Source organism: Rhinolophus sinicus, linkage group LG16, assembly GCF_036562045.2.
Source record: "Rhinolophus sinicus isolate RSC01 linkage group LG16, ASM3656204v1, whole genome shotgun sequence".
Lineage (NCBI taxonomy): Eukaryota > Metazoa > Chordata > Mammalia > Chiroptera > Rhinolophidae > Rhinolophus > Rhinolophus sinicus.
The window spans coordinates 34,735,372-34,754,667 of NC_133765.1; the positions used below are offsets into that span (position 1 = coordinate 34,735,372).

Consider the following 19,296-nt stretch of genomic DNA (forward strand, 5'->3'; position numbering starts at 1 on the left):
TAGGAGGGCTTTGTGAACGCGTAGGAGGTGAATTCAAGTCTGGCAAGCAAAGTTCTGCAGGGTAGAGAGTGCCGGGTGGAGCTCCAGTTAACACGGAGTGTCTAGAGCAGGAGTGTCAAAACTGGGGCCCGGGTGCCAACTACGGTCTGCAATCCATTGTTAATTGGCTCGCAGCAAATTCCAAAAATATATTTAGTTTACTTAAATAAACCAGGTGAGGCAATAGGTACTTCACCTCAAGTGAGTGGTCCCGCTGTTTGTGTATTTTACTGCATATGGCCCTTGGTAAAAAACGTTGAAAAAAGTTTGGACACCCCTGGTCTAGAGGGAGTCTTTAGGAAATAAGTCTCATCTGAATGAATGAATGAGTGAATTAATGAATGGCTTACCAAAGACTGACCACACCTCACCCACACATATATGCACATAAACACACTTTACTATGGTTGCACATTAGATGTAATATAACATATAAAACCTTCTATATAAATATATTCAAGAACAAAGATTATGTATAGCTCTCAGTACCTGGTTTTAAAATAAGCAAGAAACTTGAATAGGCATTTCTTGGAATACTGAATGAATGGCCAATAAATATATAAGGTTCTCGTTCTCAGTAGTAATTAGGGAAGTGAAAATTAAACCTGTAATGAGATAGCAAGTTTACACTTAACCAAGTGGCAGAAACGATCGGGTATTGGGGAAGGTGTGGAACCAAGAGAAGACTCCTTACGGCTGGTGGGAGCGGTGGTTGGTACAACTGCTTTGGAAAATCATTTCACAGTATCTAGTAAAGCTGGAAACATACATAGCTGATGGCCAGCATTTCTGCTTCAGTTACATGTGAATGACCTAAGGAGCTTGCTAACATGCAGATTCTAATACAGTAGGTCTGGGGCCAGAGAGTCTGCGTTTCTCACAAGTTCCTAGGTGGTGTCACTGTTGCTGGTCCAAACCTCATTTGAGTAGCGAGGCTCTAGAGAAACTCTTGCAAAAATGCACCAAGATGCGTGCACAAGAATATGCCAAGCAACGTTGCTCACTGGAGCTGCAAAGTGGGAACAACCCAAGTGGTCGTCAATCGCAGAATGGATAAATGAATTTTGGCGTAGTCATGTAGGGGGACGTTCTGTAGCAGTGACAGCGCAGACACGGGTTACACACCACGACATGGATAAATCTCAGGAGCAGAATCTCAAGTGGAAAAAGCAAACAGAAGAATTCATAGAGTATAACTCCATTTATACACGGTTCAGATGAAACTGTATTTTCAGGGATGTGGTGTTTTACAGGTGGTAAAACTATAATAAAAAGCAAGGAAATGAGTGAGCCAAGGGTGGTGGTTGGGAAAGTGGAAATTGGAGAGATTGTGTTCAGAAAGTGACACGGGGGGCTCTGTTCCTTGAATAGGGGACGGTTCATACGTTTATAATAAAACTTTGAAAATAATTATCTTTTTAAAACTTCTTTCGCACACTTAGTTTTTAACCATGTGTTGGAAAATAATGCATTTTAAGCTTCAGATCTGAACACAAATAAGTTGATGAAATTCCCCTCAGGTGAACTGCACAAAAGAACTGAAATAATCAGGTCACTCACGAAGAAGGTAAAAACCCTTGAGTCTAACCAAACGGAATGCCAAACAGCTCTTCAGAAGACTCAACTACAGCTTCAGGAAATGGCTCAAAAGGCAACCCATTCCTCTCTCCTCTCTGAAGACCTTGAGGTTGGTTTTATTTTGTGAGAAGCCTCACTAGCCCAAATTCTGTTTGTGTTTCAGTTATTGAAAAATTAGACTTAAATGTTTCCATTAAAAATGCATGCGTGTGTGTGAAAATATCTCCATCCTCCATCATCATAGTTTTGTATTCATTGTACTGCTTTATTTAGTTGCGCAGTGCTAGTCTGCCTTGGAGGTCAAGCTTCATTAGAACCCTTTTCTAACTGGTAGGCTATTTGGTTTAGTAGCATCTATCATTTATAATTTTCTCAAAGTCTGAGATTAGTATCATCGAGTTTTGGTAACTTCAAATGATGCTTTCTGAAGACTTGTGTCTTGTATGATAAATGTTACTGGCATACTAGGAATAAAATCTATAAGACTGATTTTGACAAATGTATAATGACATGTAACCACCATTGTATCATACAGAGTAGTTTCACCCCCTAAGCATCCTCTGTGCTCCATCCCCTCCTCCCACAAGCCCTGGCAACTGCTGATTTCTTTACTGTCTCCGTAGTTTTGCCTTTTCCAGAAAGATAGTTAGAATTATATGGTATATAGCCTTTTCAGGTTGGTTTCTTTCACTTAATAATATGCATTCCATGAAAATGTCTTTTTTCCTCCCTTCTTCCGCCTCCCCCCTTCCTCACTCCGGTTCAAGCTGTTGTTTCTCAGTCTAGTTGTATAGGACACAGCTCCCTGGCCCATGCTGGTATTATGAGCCTTGCGCTCCCCTGGGCTGAGGCAGTCGGTCGGCTGCTCACAGCAGCTCACGGCAGCTCTTGCCGGCTGCCGGCCTCTCATGCTGGCCACTGGCAGCCAGCAGCAGCACTCAGCAGCTTGCGATGGCTGCTGGCCACTCACACTGGCCACCAGGCACTCATGGCAGCACTCAGCAGCACACGGCAGCCCACGCCAACCTCCCGCTGCTCTTGGCAGCCCAGCTCCAGGGAGAGCTGTTGTTTACAATCTTAGCTGTAGAGGGCACAGCTCACTGGCCCATCTGGGAATCGAACCGGCGACTTCGATGGTAGGAACATGGCACTCCAACCACCTGAGCCACCGGGCCGGCCTCCAGTTTACATTTATCCATTCATTTTCTTGTTTCTTGCCAACCTAGAATTCTACATAAAAGATATTGGGAAGCAGACTTATTTATAAACATAACCAATTTAATTCACTAGGGTAAACACAAGTATTGAGAGGAGGCTAGAGGTATGGAGAAATAAATATTTGTATTGCTTTCTGATGACTGCTTACTTAGCCTACTTTGTTATTAAAAAAGGTTTAAGAGAAAACAGAAGAGTGAGCACAGACTGTGGCTGGTGATAGTAATGAACGCTTTTAAATGACTCATAAATTAGTATTTGTGTGTTTTTCCCTTGTAGGCTAGAAACGAAAATCTCAGCAACACGTTAGTGGAACTTTCTGCTCAAGTCGGACAGTTACAAGCTCGAGAACAGGCTCTCACTACAATGATAAAGCTAAAGGTAATTTAAATGATACCTCCATTTGCCAGGGTACTTTGCAGCTTGTATAGTCACGTACGTTATCTTACTTAAGTCCCTTCGCAGCTCAGATAGCTCAGGCTACCGGTTTTCTCAGTTTTTTAAGTTCTCATTTTAGAAACGAAGGAAACAAGTTTAAAATGATGTCCCAAGGCACTGGGAGAGGAGGCAGAACTCCACTTTTGGTCTCTGTCTCCAAAGCTCCTTTCAGGGCCTAGTGTGCCTGGATAACTGGTTTCCCCTCCTGAGGAATCCTTCGTTGGACCTCATAAGGTCACTGGCGACCAGATTTCTTGTTAATGTTTTTTTTTTTTTTTTTAAGGGAGAGAAAAATTGTTAGCGATCAAGCAGTAATATATGTAAAATACGTAGTTACTAACATGCCGTAAACAGTGAGTGATGAACAGTCTCTTCGGCCATAACACATGTGTTTGACAATTGGTGACTAGGGGATGATGGTAGAATGGGACACTCGTGCTCATTCATATGGGATTTTTCCCAGCACATTCATGTTTTGAAGTGACCAGGGGCACGCTTTCTGAAAATTCAAGAGAAAACATTAAAAGCTACAGAATTGTCTTTAGTCAAGTAGGGACCAGCTTAGTGGCTTCAGCAAGCACACGGTCTCCATCATAGCAAAGTGCCAGGCAAAGCTGTGAAAACTAATGAAGATGCTGAAAGGACCGGCTGACTGATGCGTCTGCACTGCCATTGCTGACCTGTATTCGTGTGCTTAACAGGACTGCGGGGGGGTTTGCTTCTTGGCTGCTCACGAAGTCCCATCGGCTTCCCAATGGCCTGCCCGACCCTTTTTCCCCCATGAGCCCTCCTAGTGTGAGATGCGCAGACAGTGAGGTTTTTCAGGAACAGACATGTGATGCTACAGCAGAAAGCCTTGTCCTGAAGCAGGGGAAACCTGCTAATGATAGTTACTCCACATGAGTGGGGGAGAGGGAGAGAACGTTTATGTACTATTTTTGTACTTTTACATATTGTTTGAATTGCTTTTCAACAAGCAGGTACCTTTTTTTTTGGTCATTAAAACAGCTATCTCAACAATGAGAGGTTCTGGTTTGGGTAGGTTTTGGATAAAGCCTTGGAGTCTGTCATTTTAACCAGCTGAAAAGAAGGGGAGGCAAAGTGGGGTCCATGGGATTTATTTGAAATGCAGAGCATAAGCTCCCTCAAGAGCCACCAGGCCTCCCGTTGCTCTTACATTCTTAGACAGTTGAATTGTCTGGTTCTAAGCTTTCCGAGACAGTGTGCTCTGGTGGGTCGTGCGTGGTTTCTGGGGCTAGTGGCTAGGTGCACATGGGAACTCCATTGCTAACTAGTTGTGTGACTAGTTGGGTAACTTACTGTTGACTCATCTGTCACCTGGGGGTAGCAACAGTACCTGCCTCAGAGAGTTACTGCATAGATTCAATGAGTTAACACATGCAAAGTACTTAGAATGAAACCTGGTACACAGTGACATCTTAGTAAGTGTAATCTTCTCATATTTATTAATTGGAGTTTACAAATCGGATGTAACAGTTTTCAAATTCGGTTTTTAGGACAAAGATATCATTGAGGCGGTCAATCACATTGCAGACTGTTCGGGTAAATTTAAATTGTTAGAGCATGCCTTGCGTGATGCTAAGATGGTGGAGACTTGTATTGTGAAAGAAAAGCAAGATTATAAGCAGAAATTGAAGACACTGAAGATTGAAATCAATAAACTGAAAGGTAAGGAGGAAACATAAATTTAAGCATTTTATCCTGGGAATATATTTTTTCATTTGGGTTCAGTTAATCTTACGATGTAAGAGTCAGTCTATTGCTGGCTTTAGGTGCTACCATGAATTGTTCACGCCAAGTGTATAGAATTATGCTGCAATTTTTGTGTTACAAGATAAATAACAGAGTTGGGGGGAAAACTGCATAATGCATTGTATTTTTAAAAAATCCTGCCTTGGGTGGTCGGTTAGTTCAGTTGGTTAGAGCGCGGTGCTCTTAACAACAAGGTTGCTGGTTCGATCCCACATGGGCCACTGTGAGCTGCGCCCTCCACAACTAGATTGAAACAACTTCTTGACTTGGAGCTAGGTCCTGGAAAAACACACTTAAAATAAATAAAAGTTAAAAAAATAAATCCTGCCTTTGGTGTGCCAGTTGGGTATTGCTAGTAATAAATACATGCTTTGTAAAAATCAGCGACAATCTCTCAGTGTCTCATGCAACCATGAGTCTTTGTCAAACTCATGAATCTGGAAGCTAGTGGGAATCGAACTGCTCATCGGGGCAGTTCCTGTGTCTCGTCTCCTCACCGGTAGGCTAGCCTGGGTATTTCTTCCTACGAGGAAGGCAGAAGCTGAAGAGGAGTAGAAACACATGAGGACCTGACACACCATCACCTCCCCCTCATTCTGTTGGCCAAAGCGAGTCACATGGCTCGGCCCAGAGCCCAGCAGTGGAGAAATCTCCTCTGCGCCTTTGTGGAAGGAATGCACGAAGGGACGAGGAATTGCCACAACAACACAATCTACCAGAGTGGCTTTTGGTGCATGTTTTATTTTTTTAAATTCCTTTGCATTCTCCTTTTCTATTTTCATAGTAACTCCATGGTTCCTTTCTTTCTGAGTAGTATTACTTGAAGTTTTATAATGAAATGAAGGATAGGTATACCAAATAGGTTAGTGGTATGTATTTGAATATGGGTGGAGTAAGTGATGGAGTGAAGGTTTATATTTGTCTACGAAGGGTTTGGAGATAGCCCACTTTCCTCTGGCAGTTCCCCATGGTGGGGCAGAGTAAACTGCTGCACTGAGGAGCTATCATTTTGGTCTTAAACCCACACCCATAGCATCACATTTTATAAATGGGCATTGCATCAGACCCAAAGACTGACTCCCACTGTGGACTGAGCTCCTTTAGAATGAGAGAGCCATGGTCTGGCGGAAGTTACTCTGCACTCTCCCTCTGTCTGTCGTGGAGGACCTCCTGACACAGCGAGTTGCTGTTGAAATTGTGCAAGTTTATTGTGGCTGATTTAACTTAAAAGGTTCAATCTTGTTCTTATGATGCCCCGACTTGTGGCAAATTGTAGGCTTTGTCTCCATTTGTAGCTTCAGCTATAACCGTAATCATACTGGAAGCCCCTTGACATGAGGGACGGACTCTTGTCCGCACTTTTTGGGACTTACAGTTAATAGCACAGCCTCTGGGATTCATTGTAGGCATTTGATAAATACTTATTGAATGCTATGCATACCTAATGAAAAACGGTGATGGATAGTGGACTAGAGAGTGAGGGAAATAGGCTCATTTTTGGAGGTGGACTGAAATGTCTTCAGAGAGAACGTCTGACCTGAAACTTGGATGTTAGGAAGAACTAGCCGTGTGAAGATCTGGGCCAAGGGTCTGCCAGGCAGAAAGAAAGCAAGTGCAGAGCCCTGGGGTGGGTGTTGAGGTTGGGACGTGTTCAGGGAACAGGGTGAAAGAAGAGGGAGCATGACCGGCAGAGCCTGGCCATGGAGGCTCACGGTGACGAGTTTGGGTTTCATCCTGAGTGGAGTGGGGGGGCTTCTGCAAAAAGGTGACACAAGCAGATTTTCGTTTTCAGAAGATTGCCCCAATTGCCCCATGGACAGTAGACAAGGTTTCAGTGGGGAACCCAGTCAGCCAGAGAGCAAAGCCTTGGCCAGGGTCACTGCTAGGGATGCAGTGTTGGATGTGGGCCATATTTGGACTGTAGATTTGACGGGACTTCATATTAATAGGAAGGGGTTGCTGAGGGCATAAGAGGTATTCAGAGCATATATTCTAGGAACCAGTATTTATTTGAGGATTTCTTTTTTCTTCTATTTGTGAAGAGGATCTAAATGAAAAGACAACAGAAAATAATGAACAACGAGAAGAGATCATTCGCCTCAAGCAAGAGAAAAGTTGCCTGCATGATGAATTGGTTTTTACTGGTAAAAATAGATAATTTAAGTGATTAAAGAGTTATATATTTGTGACTTAAACTTTCTATCATAGAAAGTTCCTGTGACAGGCTAAAGGAATTCTCTCTGTATTGATCGATCGATCGATAGACCCACCCTTGAGGGATGGGGAGAGACCAGGCAGGGCATTTTAAAGCCGTTATCATGCCTCCCTATCAATTGTTTCCTTTTCTGTAAAACGAGGCGCTACCCTCCTAGATTGAGTGCGTGACTATACTTCTAAAAATTCATTAAGAGAGAATCTTATGAATTGAAGAAGGATGTTTATACTTTTGCAAGTACTATATAAAAATTAGCAACTCAGCATTTTTTAAATTTTTTTTTCAAATAGATTACCTGTAATTATTACAGTAGGAAAAGTACTGATGTGTTTTGTTACATCAGTATGACCCTAAAATAATAATGTGGGGATGAATTTTTCATGATTTAAAAGCAAGTTTATCAATACGGTTTAAGTTAGGACCCCTTCTGATAAACATAAAAATTCCATACCTGCCCTACTCGCCACCCGGCCGTATTCTCCCACACGTTCTCCCCTGCTGCCTACCCCAGTGTCTTAGAATTTCCACTAGTGGCAGCCTCTCCTCTCTCTCCTCTCAATTGGGAATCACTGGCATATAGATCTTATCTCTACCCCTGCCAGCCAAGAGGATTTTATTGGGCTTTCATTTTTGGTAGTTTATATTAGGAAAACCTTAGATTTGGAGGTAAAGCTCCAAATAGAAATTCAATGAACATTTTTGGGATCTAGTCACACCTACCCTCACTGCTTTTCGTATAGGAAGAGAATACATTTCTATAAGTTAAGGGCAAAATGCAGTATTCTACTGACATTTTTTTAAATAAAATGAAATTCTTAATTTGCATCTCATGTATTTAAAAATTGGGGAAATGTGGATTTTTACCACTGGAGGCCACTATTTACATTACTTTTAGGATTGCTGTGTTGCAAAGTAATGTCTCATATTGCTAAAGAGGTAGGTAGATAGGTAGGTAGGTAGGTAGGTAGGTAGGTAGGTAGGTAGGTAGGTACGTAGGTAGATAGATAGATAGATAGATAGATAGATAGATAGATAGATAGATAGATAGATGATAGATAGATAGATAGAATATGTATATGTATTAGTCGCTTCGTGGCTGAATTCAAACAATCTTTGCATCAGCATTTGTGTGCCAGACACTCTTCTAGTTGCTAAAGGCCCAGGGAATTTAGTACTATGCAAATGCTAGGAATAAAATGTGGGAAGTCAGAGGAAGGAAAAAACATTTAAAGCATCTTCTAACAGTCTCTTTTCTTTTTGATTCACCGATTTTTACTCATATATCCTATTATGTATTGGTAGGTAAAATACATGGGATTTGTCAGATAATACCGTAATAAATCCATTTTGTGAAGTAACTTTTACCATTTCCTAAGCTGATTTCTTAAACATCTTTTACTCCTTCCACTGTCTCAAAGCAAGTTTTGTGGCTTAAACAATAGAAGTGAGCTAAGCCTGAAAATGATATTAAAAGGTTTAACATGATAATATGCTGTCAGCTGCTATGGCTAAAAATGAGCACATTTTATTTGAATTTGGAGATGTCTTAAAAATGTCCTTCTAAGTTTAGAACTTGATTTCCTCTTGTTGAAGACGAGGCTCTTCACACAGGCTTAGGGACACGTCTCATTGGTCCATATTGCTTATAAGAAGTTTGTAAGTGAAGCGATGACACTAGTTTACAGGTCTGTGGCCCTCACACCCCTGTAAATGTGGCCCCCGCGAGGCTGTGTGACTTGCCTAAGGTCTCTCAGTCACTCAGAGAATTGTGCAGGGTCCAGACTCCCAGAGCCCTTTCCACCATGCTGTCTTCTCAGGCTGCTTGCTCAGGCAGGTAGGTGTCAGTAGAGGTCCCTCCCTCTTTGTCTTCTGTGACACGCCACTTTGCTCTCTCAGCTAAACCTAGCCACGTAGAAAAGTCTCTGCTCTAGGGACACGTGCATATTTACAGTGGCGTTTCCTCTTATGTGACAGTAGATCATTCTAAAGGCAGAGCTCAAACATATTTGAAATTACTCTTGAATGCCAGATAAAGGGGTTGGCTTTTGTGTAGGGACCATGCTGTGTCCAAAACAATTGTGTCTAGACCCTGGGAATGCAGCCAGCCTGTCACGATGCCGTTAGCATGAGAAGTGCGAGGAACCGAGACCAGCTGGCAGTCACAGATGCCCTCGGCATCGTCGCTTCCACAGCTAAAGTAGCCGCACTTCCTTTACTATGTTTTCCTTTGTGCACAAAATTGAATTCACGTCAACTAAATGCAACTCCACGTAAATAATGCAAGTCCACAACATATACACTATATATGCTTTTGTTATGGTGTTGACTCATCTAATGCAAAAAAAATAAAATAAATTCAGAATTGAATCCAAAAGACATCATAGTTTAAACCTGGCCCCGCCACTTTCACCGTGCTTTTGTTCACATTCTCAATTTTGTGCTCAAGGGTTACCTTTAAAGTAAAATGATGCTACAGGCCCACGTTGGAAGGGCTGAGCCTGAAGCGTGCTTCGTGTGTGTGTGTGTGTGTGTGTGTGTGTGTGTTTTTGCACAGAGCCCTCTCTTTACCTGGTGCCCTGCGGCCCCCCCCAGCAGGCACTGCACTTGCTGTCCAGGTGGAGCTGCAGTCCCCAGCAAAGCATATGTCTTTGTTCTTACGTGGCTTTCGTGATGTTTTAAATGGAGAGTGATGATAATAAATATCTTTATTCTTTCTCATCAATGACAGAAATGACATGTGAAAAAGGTATTTTCTGAAAAAACTATCGATATAAGTTGTAAATTTTTATTTAGATTGCATCAGATTTACTTAAAAGCGATTCATGTAATTAGAAGGTCATTTTACACATTTAGTTTGACCTTCTTCTAACAATACTGAGGTGGTTTTCTTTTTCAATGAAAAAATTTTATGTTTAGAATTAGCCAGCTGGACTCAGTTTAGAGGATCCCAATTTTGTTGACAACATCCAAAGCGTTGTAGTCAGGAGCCAGGGGAACACATGCCTTCTCTCCATCAGGCCTGATCAGGCGCTGACCTTGGCCACGTCAGTGTCATAGAACTTCCTCACAGCCTGTGTGATCTGGTGCTTGTTGGCCTTGATGTCCACAGTGAGCACAGTGTGTTGTTGTTTTCTGTCTTCATGGCTGACTTGTAAACAGGGGAACTGGATGGGGGCACAGTGGTCAAGCTTGTTTCTCCAGGGAGCGCTCTTCCGAGGGTATCTGGGCTGCCTCCGGAAAGTGGGTGACCTGCGGATCTTTTCATTGTGGCTGTGGACGCCTTTCAGCACCGATTTCTTTGCTTTTGGAGCCTTTGCTTTGGCTTCGGCTTCAGGAGGAGCAGGGGCTTCCTTCTTCGCTTCCGGCGCCATTAAAGATACTGAGTTTTTAAGTGAAGCGTTTCCTTGATTCCTCGCTTCTATGTGAATGAAATGACTTCTCCTTAAACATCATATTAATATTTTTTCTGGTACAAGCCCTTGTATAGCACTTTAGATTCTTTCCTTTCTGTGGTTTCTCATTTACCAAGTTCTGAAACTGTTTTTAAAATATTGATTTCTTATACCCCAATGCTAATTAAATAGTGAAGTGTCCATGTTTCAATAAAACATTTATGGTCTTTGTAAAAGAATGAAGATTTAAAAAGAATACGTCTCTGTTCTGACTTTCGCACTAAGAAATTGAGTGTATTACTTACTATTTTTATTAAAGAGAATTCTGAATCTGAATTACCTGTCAGGAAAAAAAAAAGAGTTTTCAAGAAATAGGAAGTCTTTAACGGAGTGCTGGGCTATTATTGAAATGGAAATACAGTTTATTTACCTCAAAGGTATAAGTATCTTCGAGCTTTGGTCAGTGAGAATACGTAGGATTGTGAGGTTATTATATTAGATTAATTTGCATACTGCTGAAAATAGTGATTTTTGCCCCTTATAATGTTAATTTTTTTTTCCTATTGATGAAGGTAATATGTTGTTTGGATTTTTACAATGAAAATGCATTCATAAGTTACCTGTGTAATGTGAAAAAAATTAAAACTTAAAGTAATACGTATTAATTTTAGAGATTTGGAAATCAACATCCCCCCCAAAAAAAGAGAGGAAAATAGTTGTCATTAATCCCTGTATCCAAAGATAACCTCTTTTAATACTTTCATATCCTTGTTCTCTGACTTTTTGTATGCATAGGTATGCAAACACACACGTAGTGTTAACATAGAGTTGATACAATTTTGAATCAATTTTGATTCAATTTTGAATCCTTTTTTGACTTAGCATTAAATGTATTACAAAAGTTTTCAAATTTGATGAAGGATCTAGTCAGGCTCACATATTAAAGCTCTTCCCAGCCATCCATTTTGTAATTTTTAAATTCAGGAATGAGGCAAAAAAATGTTAGCTGAGCATTAAATTGATGAAAATGAAGGTTTGTGTTGATTTGGCTGATGGAAAATATTTTAATATTTGTTCTTTAATAGCAGAGAGAGAAAAAAGGAAAGATGAGTTACTTGATATTGCAAAGTCAAAGCAAGAACGTATAAACGCAGAACTGCATAATCTGAGACAGGTATGTCCCCAGTTGTACTGTCAGGTGGGAAACATTTATAAACAAACATCAAATTAGGAAAAGTGTGTTTCTGTTTATTTTGTTTATGGTGCTTTTGGAATCCTAACTACATTAAATGTGTATCACATTTAGCTTAGCAGATAGGGTCTTGTTTATGGAGACTAGTTATACTAACATCTCAGTGCTGACATAGGAAAACATAGAAGCAAAAATTTATAACATATTTCTCTAGTCACTGATCTAACTGTTTTAGCATTTAAAAGTGCCAAATTGTTGGCTCAATTTAGTTTTATTGTTACATTTTATATTGATTTACCAATATCTATGGCAGATTTATGTAAAACAACAGAGTGATCTGCAGTTTCTGAATTTCAATGTGGAAAATTCTCAGGAATTAATACAGATATATGACTCAAAGATGGAGGAATCAAAGGCCCTGGAATCCAGGTAATCACAGCAAGATGCTATTAATAGGACCTTGTACTTTATTCCATCATTCAGTCAATATTTGTTAAGTACTTGCTATGAGCCAGTACCTACTAGTATTCCCTATGTAGCAGGGAACGAGTCTATGTGAGCTAATAGTGGTCATTATAATCCCAGGTTATAGCAAGACCTAGGCTTAGAATTTTAGGAATGATCCTAAGGCAGCCCGTTGATTAAAGAAATTCATTAAACATTATTTGTGTGTCTGTTGTGTAGGAGGCTTTGAGCTAAAGTGGAAACTACAGGAATGGGTCATTCATTCATCTCTTGACAGTTTTATGGTCACTGGGCTAGGAATAGGGAAAATAAAGATACACAGGACGGGGTACTCGCCTAAAAGAAGTAATGCCAAAGCATGGTGTGCGTGCTACAGTAGGAGCTCAGCTAGCTGAGGATGAGCTCTGCTCTTGCTTTTCCTGTTTTCCTTGTTAATGGAAGGAGACCTCGTCCCTCAGCTATAACAAGCAGTGTGTGAATTAAATGGGTTTTGTAAAATTAAAATAAAACTATGTGAGGTGTGGTTTAATTCAACAGGCACAGAACTGTCCCACAGTTAAATTCAGTGTACTTCTCCGAAGAGTCGTGAAAAGGAACAGGCTTGGGGAAGTTCCCCACGACTTGCGCATGGATGCAGCTCCTTGCCTGCTTGTTTCAGTGGTTGCAGGAAGGGGGTGCAAGGGGCAGGGTTGGTCAGAGGCTGCGACTGCAGACTCTGCACTTTTCTCCAGAGGCCTCCTGCCGGGGGCTGTTACACAGCGCTCTGTACCCCAGCCGTGGCCACTGCTAATGGGTACCAAGCCAACCCAGGGCGCCTTGCAGACCAAGGCCCCAAACATACAGGCTCTTTTTCCTTTGTTGACGAAAGAAACGTCCAAACCTGTAGAGAATTTTTACGAATTTATTTGAGCCAAACTGATGACATATGCTGGGGAGCAAGATCTCAGATGCTCCCGAGAATGGCAGTTTTGCAGCTTCTTTTATACGTTAGAATCACAGGAGAAGACGTAAGGCAGGTGCATGAAATCCATTGGTGGTAGATTAGGGAGGCGGGAGAAAGCAGAGGGGGGAAAACTCTAAGGTTGGATAAAAGGCAAAATGAAGAAACATTTCTTTTACATGGGCGGGCACAGGAGAGTGCATAATGAATATTTCCAGCGCACAGAGATGGTGTGTGGGGAGCAGGAATACAGGGAGGGCTCTCTGATCTCATGCTCTGTGCCAGCGAGTGGTTGTGCCATCGAGGAGCAGGAAAAGAAATTGCTCTGACACATCAAAGGTACATTATCCTACAGGTGTCAGAACGCTGGACAGGGCTCCCTTAAGGTAGACGTTGTCCTTCGCTGAGGAAGCTGTACCCCTGGGACATGACTCCCCACTGTGACCTTCCCAATTAGGAATTTGTGATCTGACCGTCCTGGGTGGTGACTTTTGGTCACTGATCTAGTCAGGCCTGCCATGTGGCCCCACTGAGCTTGTCAGGTTTATGACATAGCTCGTCCACACCTTTTTGTACTTCATTGCCACTGGGAGGTGCCTGGGCCAGATGGTGGAGGTGATTCTTTAAGAGCATAAAATGGCTCATGGCATTCTAGAAGGAGGGGTTGGATTTTCTGAGGGATCAGAACTATACAGATCAGAATACCTGGGTCCATGTGCCATGAAAAATTTTAAAAGACAATTTATTAAAAGGTTTATCATGTTTATGTAGTACTCTTACTTTTTATTTTATGCACATGGGTCATTTTTACTTTAGACCAGCTTTCAATATTCAGCCATGTAAGTATCCAGATAAATGGGATGGGATGGTAAACCTATTTGGCACTTTCCACTGTATCTTTGTACCTTGAATCTCCATCACCTTTCAATCCTGACTTTACCTATATTTACTGTGAAACTGATAGAATTAGGAAGAGAAATATCAGATCAATCAACAAGTGTTTACAGAACACTTAATGTATGTTAAAATCTGTCTTAGGTACCAGAAGGATTAAAACATGGCCTCCTCATATAAAAGTCTATTGAGAAGGCAGGATATATGCATGAAACAGTTAATGAACAGTATCGTTGTAACAGGAAATTTGCTGTGTGATTGATTAGATAATATATACAGTCAGATAATGACTTGCGACAGAGACACTAGGTACAGTGGGAGTTAAGGATGAGAAAGGGAAAGTGAGTGTGTGAGCCTGGTGGTCAGAAAGCCTCCCTGAGATGGTCAGGTGGAAACTGGGCTCTGAAGAAAGAATATTCTTTCTTATATTTCATTTCAAACAAATGTGTGCTATTAGGATTTAGCTCAGCTCATGAGGTGTGGGTGAGCTATTTAGAATGACAGTCTCAAATGTACCTTATAATTTCCCTTTTTTTGTAATGCCACCATAGCAGAGACATGTATTTATCAGACCTTGAGAATGACCACCCCAAAGTCGATGTTCAGAGGGAGAAAAATCTGAAGTCACTGGTGAAGGACCAAAAATGCGAGACAATGTTGGTTCAGCAAAATTGGGCTGACAAGAACTCTTGTGACGTGTGCAAAGAAAAGCTACAGGTTAATACTTCATTAGGGGAGAAAAGTGTAATTGCTGTCTCATCTCTGTGTACAAAAGACTTAATGGAGAAACAGAAGTCTTGGTCTCTGGGAGGAAAACTGCAGATTGAACCCGACAACAAAAGTACATTGTACAGGATCCATGGAAAATCACCAAAAGGTGATGGGATTGGGATTCAGAGCGAAGAGAAACAGGTCTCGGAAACCACAATGTTGCCTGATGAAAAACAGTGGCATGACGTCAGTGTTTACCTGGGTCTGACCAACTGTTCTGGTTCAAAACAACCAGAAAAGCTGGATGTCGAATGTCAAGATCACATGGGAAGATCTGGAGTCTCATGTTGCCATAAAAATGAAGGCTGTCTGGGGGAAAGTGACCTGTGTGCGTCCCAGTGCTGCCACCCGAGTAACTTCATCATTGAAGCCCCAGGCCAGATGTCTGACATGGAGTGGATGAGTATTTTCAAGCCTTCTAAACTGCAAAGAGTCGTTCGCCACAAGTCTGTGTGCACTTGTTCGGAAAGTGCCAGTGGAACAAAGTACAACTCTATGAGGTGAGTGATGTCACACATTTGCAAAACACCAGGGAGCCCACAGACAAAGTGTTTAGAAATAGAAAGGGCTGCAGGAGCTACTTCGCTTTTGCGGACAGAAGTGGTTCTTGAGGCAACACGTTTCCTCTTTCCATTGCAGCATAGGCTGTCGAGTTTTTGATTGCACAGACTGTCTTAGATCCCAAGGAGAGGTTTGTACCTAGGACAGCTTCGGGGGCAAAGGTTTTGCTTAAAAACAAAGCCAGTTGTCATGAATTGGGCAAATACGTTTTCTTTAAAAACAAACAGGTGGGTCACTTTACAGAGTAGAATGCTGCTCTGGGGCATTCCTCACCCGGCTCGGTTTGAATTGATAAGCTGTCTCTGTGTGTGCAGGTTAAACACGTGACCTAGACCCCATGAGAATTTCTCGTTGCCCTTAGCCAGGGCCACCCCCCACACCCACCTGTCCAACTGCTGCTGCCTTTGTAGTCACTGTATATTCCCCAAACTTTCTTACCTCTCAAAATCATGCAGGAGAAAGAATACTTGTATTTGACAAGCTGGTAAAAGTTACTGTTTTTTTATTATTATTAGTTATAAGCACGCGCTCCATGGTTCAAGCTCATCTTATTGTTACAATGGTTGATTTTCGTGGGTGAGTGGCGCTCTAATAATGTCTGCTATTTTTAAATAAAACTGAGCTCTTCAATCTTACAGAAAGGATGAAGTTTGTGTATTGAGGCCCTTAGGGTCATCATCACTGACTTCCATAGGGCTGGACGATTAACATCTTTTCCTGGTATTTACGCTGTTTGGATTGTCCTTTGTCCCTTTAGAAGCCTGAGTCATTTAAAAATCATACAGATAGTTACTTGTACAGTTAGTTGCAGCATGTAAAAAAAATTGGTTGTCACACTGAATGCCGTCTATTCATATTTGGTTTTCAGAGATCTTTGGATAATTGTAACTACCGGTAGGGCCTAACTGATATACTTCACTACTGAACCAGAGCACACATATATTAAGGGAAAAGCTTGTCTCAGTTGTAAGAGCGTAGTGGGCATATATTAAATTTAATGTATGAAGGAAATCCAAATTTAAATCCAGAGTTTTCTTTCAAGACCGTTTTTACCTGCCTGGCTTGCCATAATCGAAGTGGCTTCCTGTTCTGCCAGTAGAGGCACCTGCAGAAGTCTCGCCTGACAAATGCATGATTAAGTAGGAAAGGAAATTCTGTTTATCTATTTTTCCCTTGGATTATAAGAACTTGTGTGCCTACTTTATTATCTGATTAGCGTGTTCACACGTGTCCCACCATTCCACTTGACAAATAGAGGGTTACCTGTGGCGGGAGACGCTATGGCAGCCTGCTATCACTTAGCTATACATCACATGGCAGGAGGGCCAAGTGCTTCCACTCTGTTCCAGAACAGCTTTCGCTATTAACTCTGCTTTGAGCCCCAGCGTTCATAACATCCCCAGAAGCTTAGCTACACATGTTTGTTCCCTAATACGGAGAAACTGGAATCAGTGAGCCACAACCATGCCATTCTACTTTCACAAAAGGACCTTTAAAAAACCATTGACAAAAATCAGTCTCACAAACCAAAAACCTAAAGTCTTCACAAATTCACAAATTATATACTATGTTGATTTTTTTTCCTCTCTTTTGGATGATCCTGTCCCTCAAACCTTTTAATTTTTTTTGGAGAGGGAGGGAAATTCTCTATTATATAGTAGCCTTTTAAGAATGTTGTTTTAAACCTTATTGCAAAGGGTATGCATTAATTTATAATATTGCCTCAAATGTTCTATAATGTTCTACTCAAATCTGCGCTGCTTCATTAAAAAAGAAAAGACTTCTTTTGTGTCCTGTTGAGATACTTTTAAGTATAAGAGTATCCGTGATGCATGCTTGGTATTGTTTTAAGATGTCTGTGTTTGTTTGGTTTTATTATTCACAGTGAGCTAATTGCCATCCAGCAGTCCCACTGTTTGGGGTCTTCAAAACCTGCCTTCAAGGAGGGTGAGAAGTTGGTAGAGACAGAGTCCCCTTCTGATAAAAAGAACTCATCGAAGATTTTGTTAGTCAACAAGGATGCAGCATTGCCCACTGAAAAGGTTTGTGTTTACTTCGAAATACCCAGCTTGTTCCAGCAAGCGTTCTCCCCAACATGCTTTTCATTCTTCTAGGACACTTTCCTTAGCGTGCTTAATTTTGCCCAGTCTTTAGTTGTTGCTGTTGGTTTTAAGTTACAGGACTTTATATTATAAATATCCTACAGATTATCCTTAGACAAGATGTCCCTCAGGCTCTCTAGGTGATTAATATGTCTATTTTTCATTCATAAACATTTCAAACAGCCCCAAAATGCAGAATATAATAAGCAGTTGTGCACCTACGTTCAGATTTAACATGTTTACATTTAGCTGTATTTGCTTTATTTTTCTTGTTAAAGACATAAAATGTTACAGATAAGGTATAAATCCCATGTGCCATTCTCCCCATGGCCACTCCCCCCACCAATTAACCTCTATTCTGAAGTTGCTTCCATGCTTGTTTTTGTATTTTTACTACCTAAAGGTATATCCTTAAACGTGATGTAATGTTCTGTGTGTGTTTAATATGTACATAAATGGCAAAACACGGTCTATATCCTTTTGCAATCTGACATTTCCAACTTGGTCAATATTTTGTAACCTTTATCCATGCTGACACTTGTAGTCTCTTCATTCTGATTGTTGTTTGATGTGTAATGTGTTGATTGAATAACCCATATTTTGTCCACACCCCTACTGACAGGCCGAGAGGTTGTTTCTACATTGTCACTATTCTGGATGAGCCAGTGTCCCCATCTTCAATGAGGCAGCTCTTTCAATAAAGGAAATAAGTTCAAGTCCACTTAGTGCCTTTTGGTATTATTTTGGGATGATATCTGGCTTTGAAATCAAACTGGTCTGGGTTCAGAGCCCCATTTTGCTTTGTTTTAACCCAGTGACTTTAGTAAAGTTATTTAATTTCTTTGAGCTTCAGTTTCTCCATCTGCAAATATGCAGTAATAACAGCACAGTTGCCTCGTCTAAATGAGAGACTGTCAGGCCTGGGCTCGAGTGGATATCAGATGAGTGTTAGTTCTCTTTGTTTAAACTTGACCAGACTCCGTGTTACCTAGAACCTGGAGCAGTTGGGACTTGGATTCACTGATGGTGGGAATGTAAATGGTATGACCACTTTGGAAAACACTCGGTAGTTTCTTAAAAAGCTAAATACACACCTGCCATATGACCGAGCGATTCTACTCCCAGAGAAATGGAAACACAGGTCCACACAAAGACTTGTGCATGAATATTCAAGCAGCTTTACTTGTAATAGCTATAAAAACTGGAAACAACCAAAATATACATCAATGGGTGAACAGATAAACTGTGGTATATCCGTACAGTGGAGTACTTCTCAGCAGTAAGAAGAAATGAACTATTTATACACATATAACATGGGTGAATGTCAAGGTAATTATACGGAATGAAAGAAACCAGACAGACAAAAGTATGAATATGTTTACATAAAATTCTAGAAGATGCAAATTAATCTCTGGTGACAGAAAGCAGATCAGTAGTTGTCTGGGAATGAGGGGCGGGACTCACAGGGGCAGGAGTTCCCAAGGGGCACAGGGGTGGTGAATACGGTCCATTCGTGTGGGCATGGGTTCATGGGTATGTGCACATGTCAGAACTCATCGAGCCGCACACTTTAATTTACAGTTAGTTGTATGTCAGTTACCGTATTGCCCCGAAAATAAGACCTAACCGGAAAATAAGCCCTAGCAGATTTTTCAGGATGACATCCCGAACATAAGCCCAAATGCGTCTTTTGGAGCACAACTTAATATAAGACCCAGTCT

At 41.2% G+C, this 19,296-nt stretch overlaps 1 protein-coding gene across 5 annotated transcripts in view; it reads left to right on the top strand.

Annotated features, from left to right (window-relative positions):
- CCDC62 (coiled-coil domain containing 62) overlaps positions 1 to 19,296 on the top strand; it is a 31,986-nt gene that overhangs the window by 4,251 nt on the left and 8,439 nt on the right. For all 5 annotated transcript variants that reach the window (XM_074321934.1, XM_074321933.1, XM_074321937.1 and 2 more), the window contains exons 3-10: positions 1,560 to 1,726; positions 3,112 to 3,213; positions 4,788 to 4,959; positions 7,086 to 7,187; positions 11,736 to 11,824; positions 12,156 to 12,271; positions 14,693 to 15,412; positions 17,359 to 17,515. In XM_074321934.1, the coding sequence (XP_074178035.1) occupies positions 1,560 to 1,726; positions 3,112 to 3,213; positions 4,788 to 4,959; positions 7,086 to 7,187; positions 11,736 to 11,824; positions 12,156 to 12,271; positions 14,693 to 15,412; positions 17,359 to 17,515 (1,625 nt within the window). The remainder of the gene's footprint in view (positions 1 to 1,559; positions 1,727 to 3,111; positions 3,214 to 4,787; positions 4,960 to 7,085; positions 7,188 to 11,735; positions 11,825 to 12,155; positions 12,272 to 14,692; positions 15,413 to 17,358; positions 17,516 to 19,296) is intronic.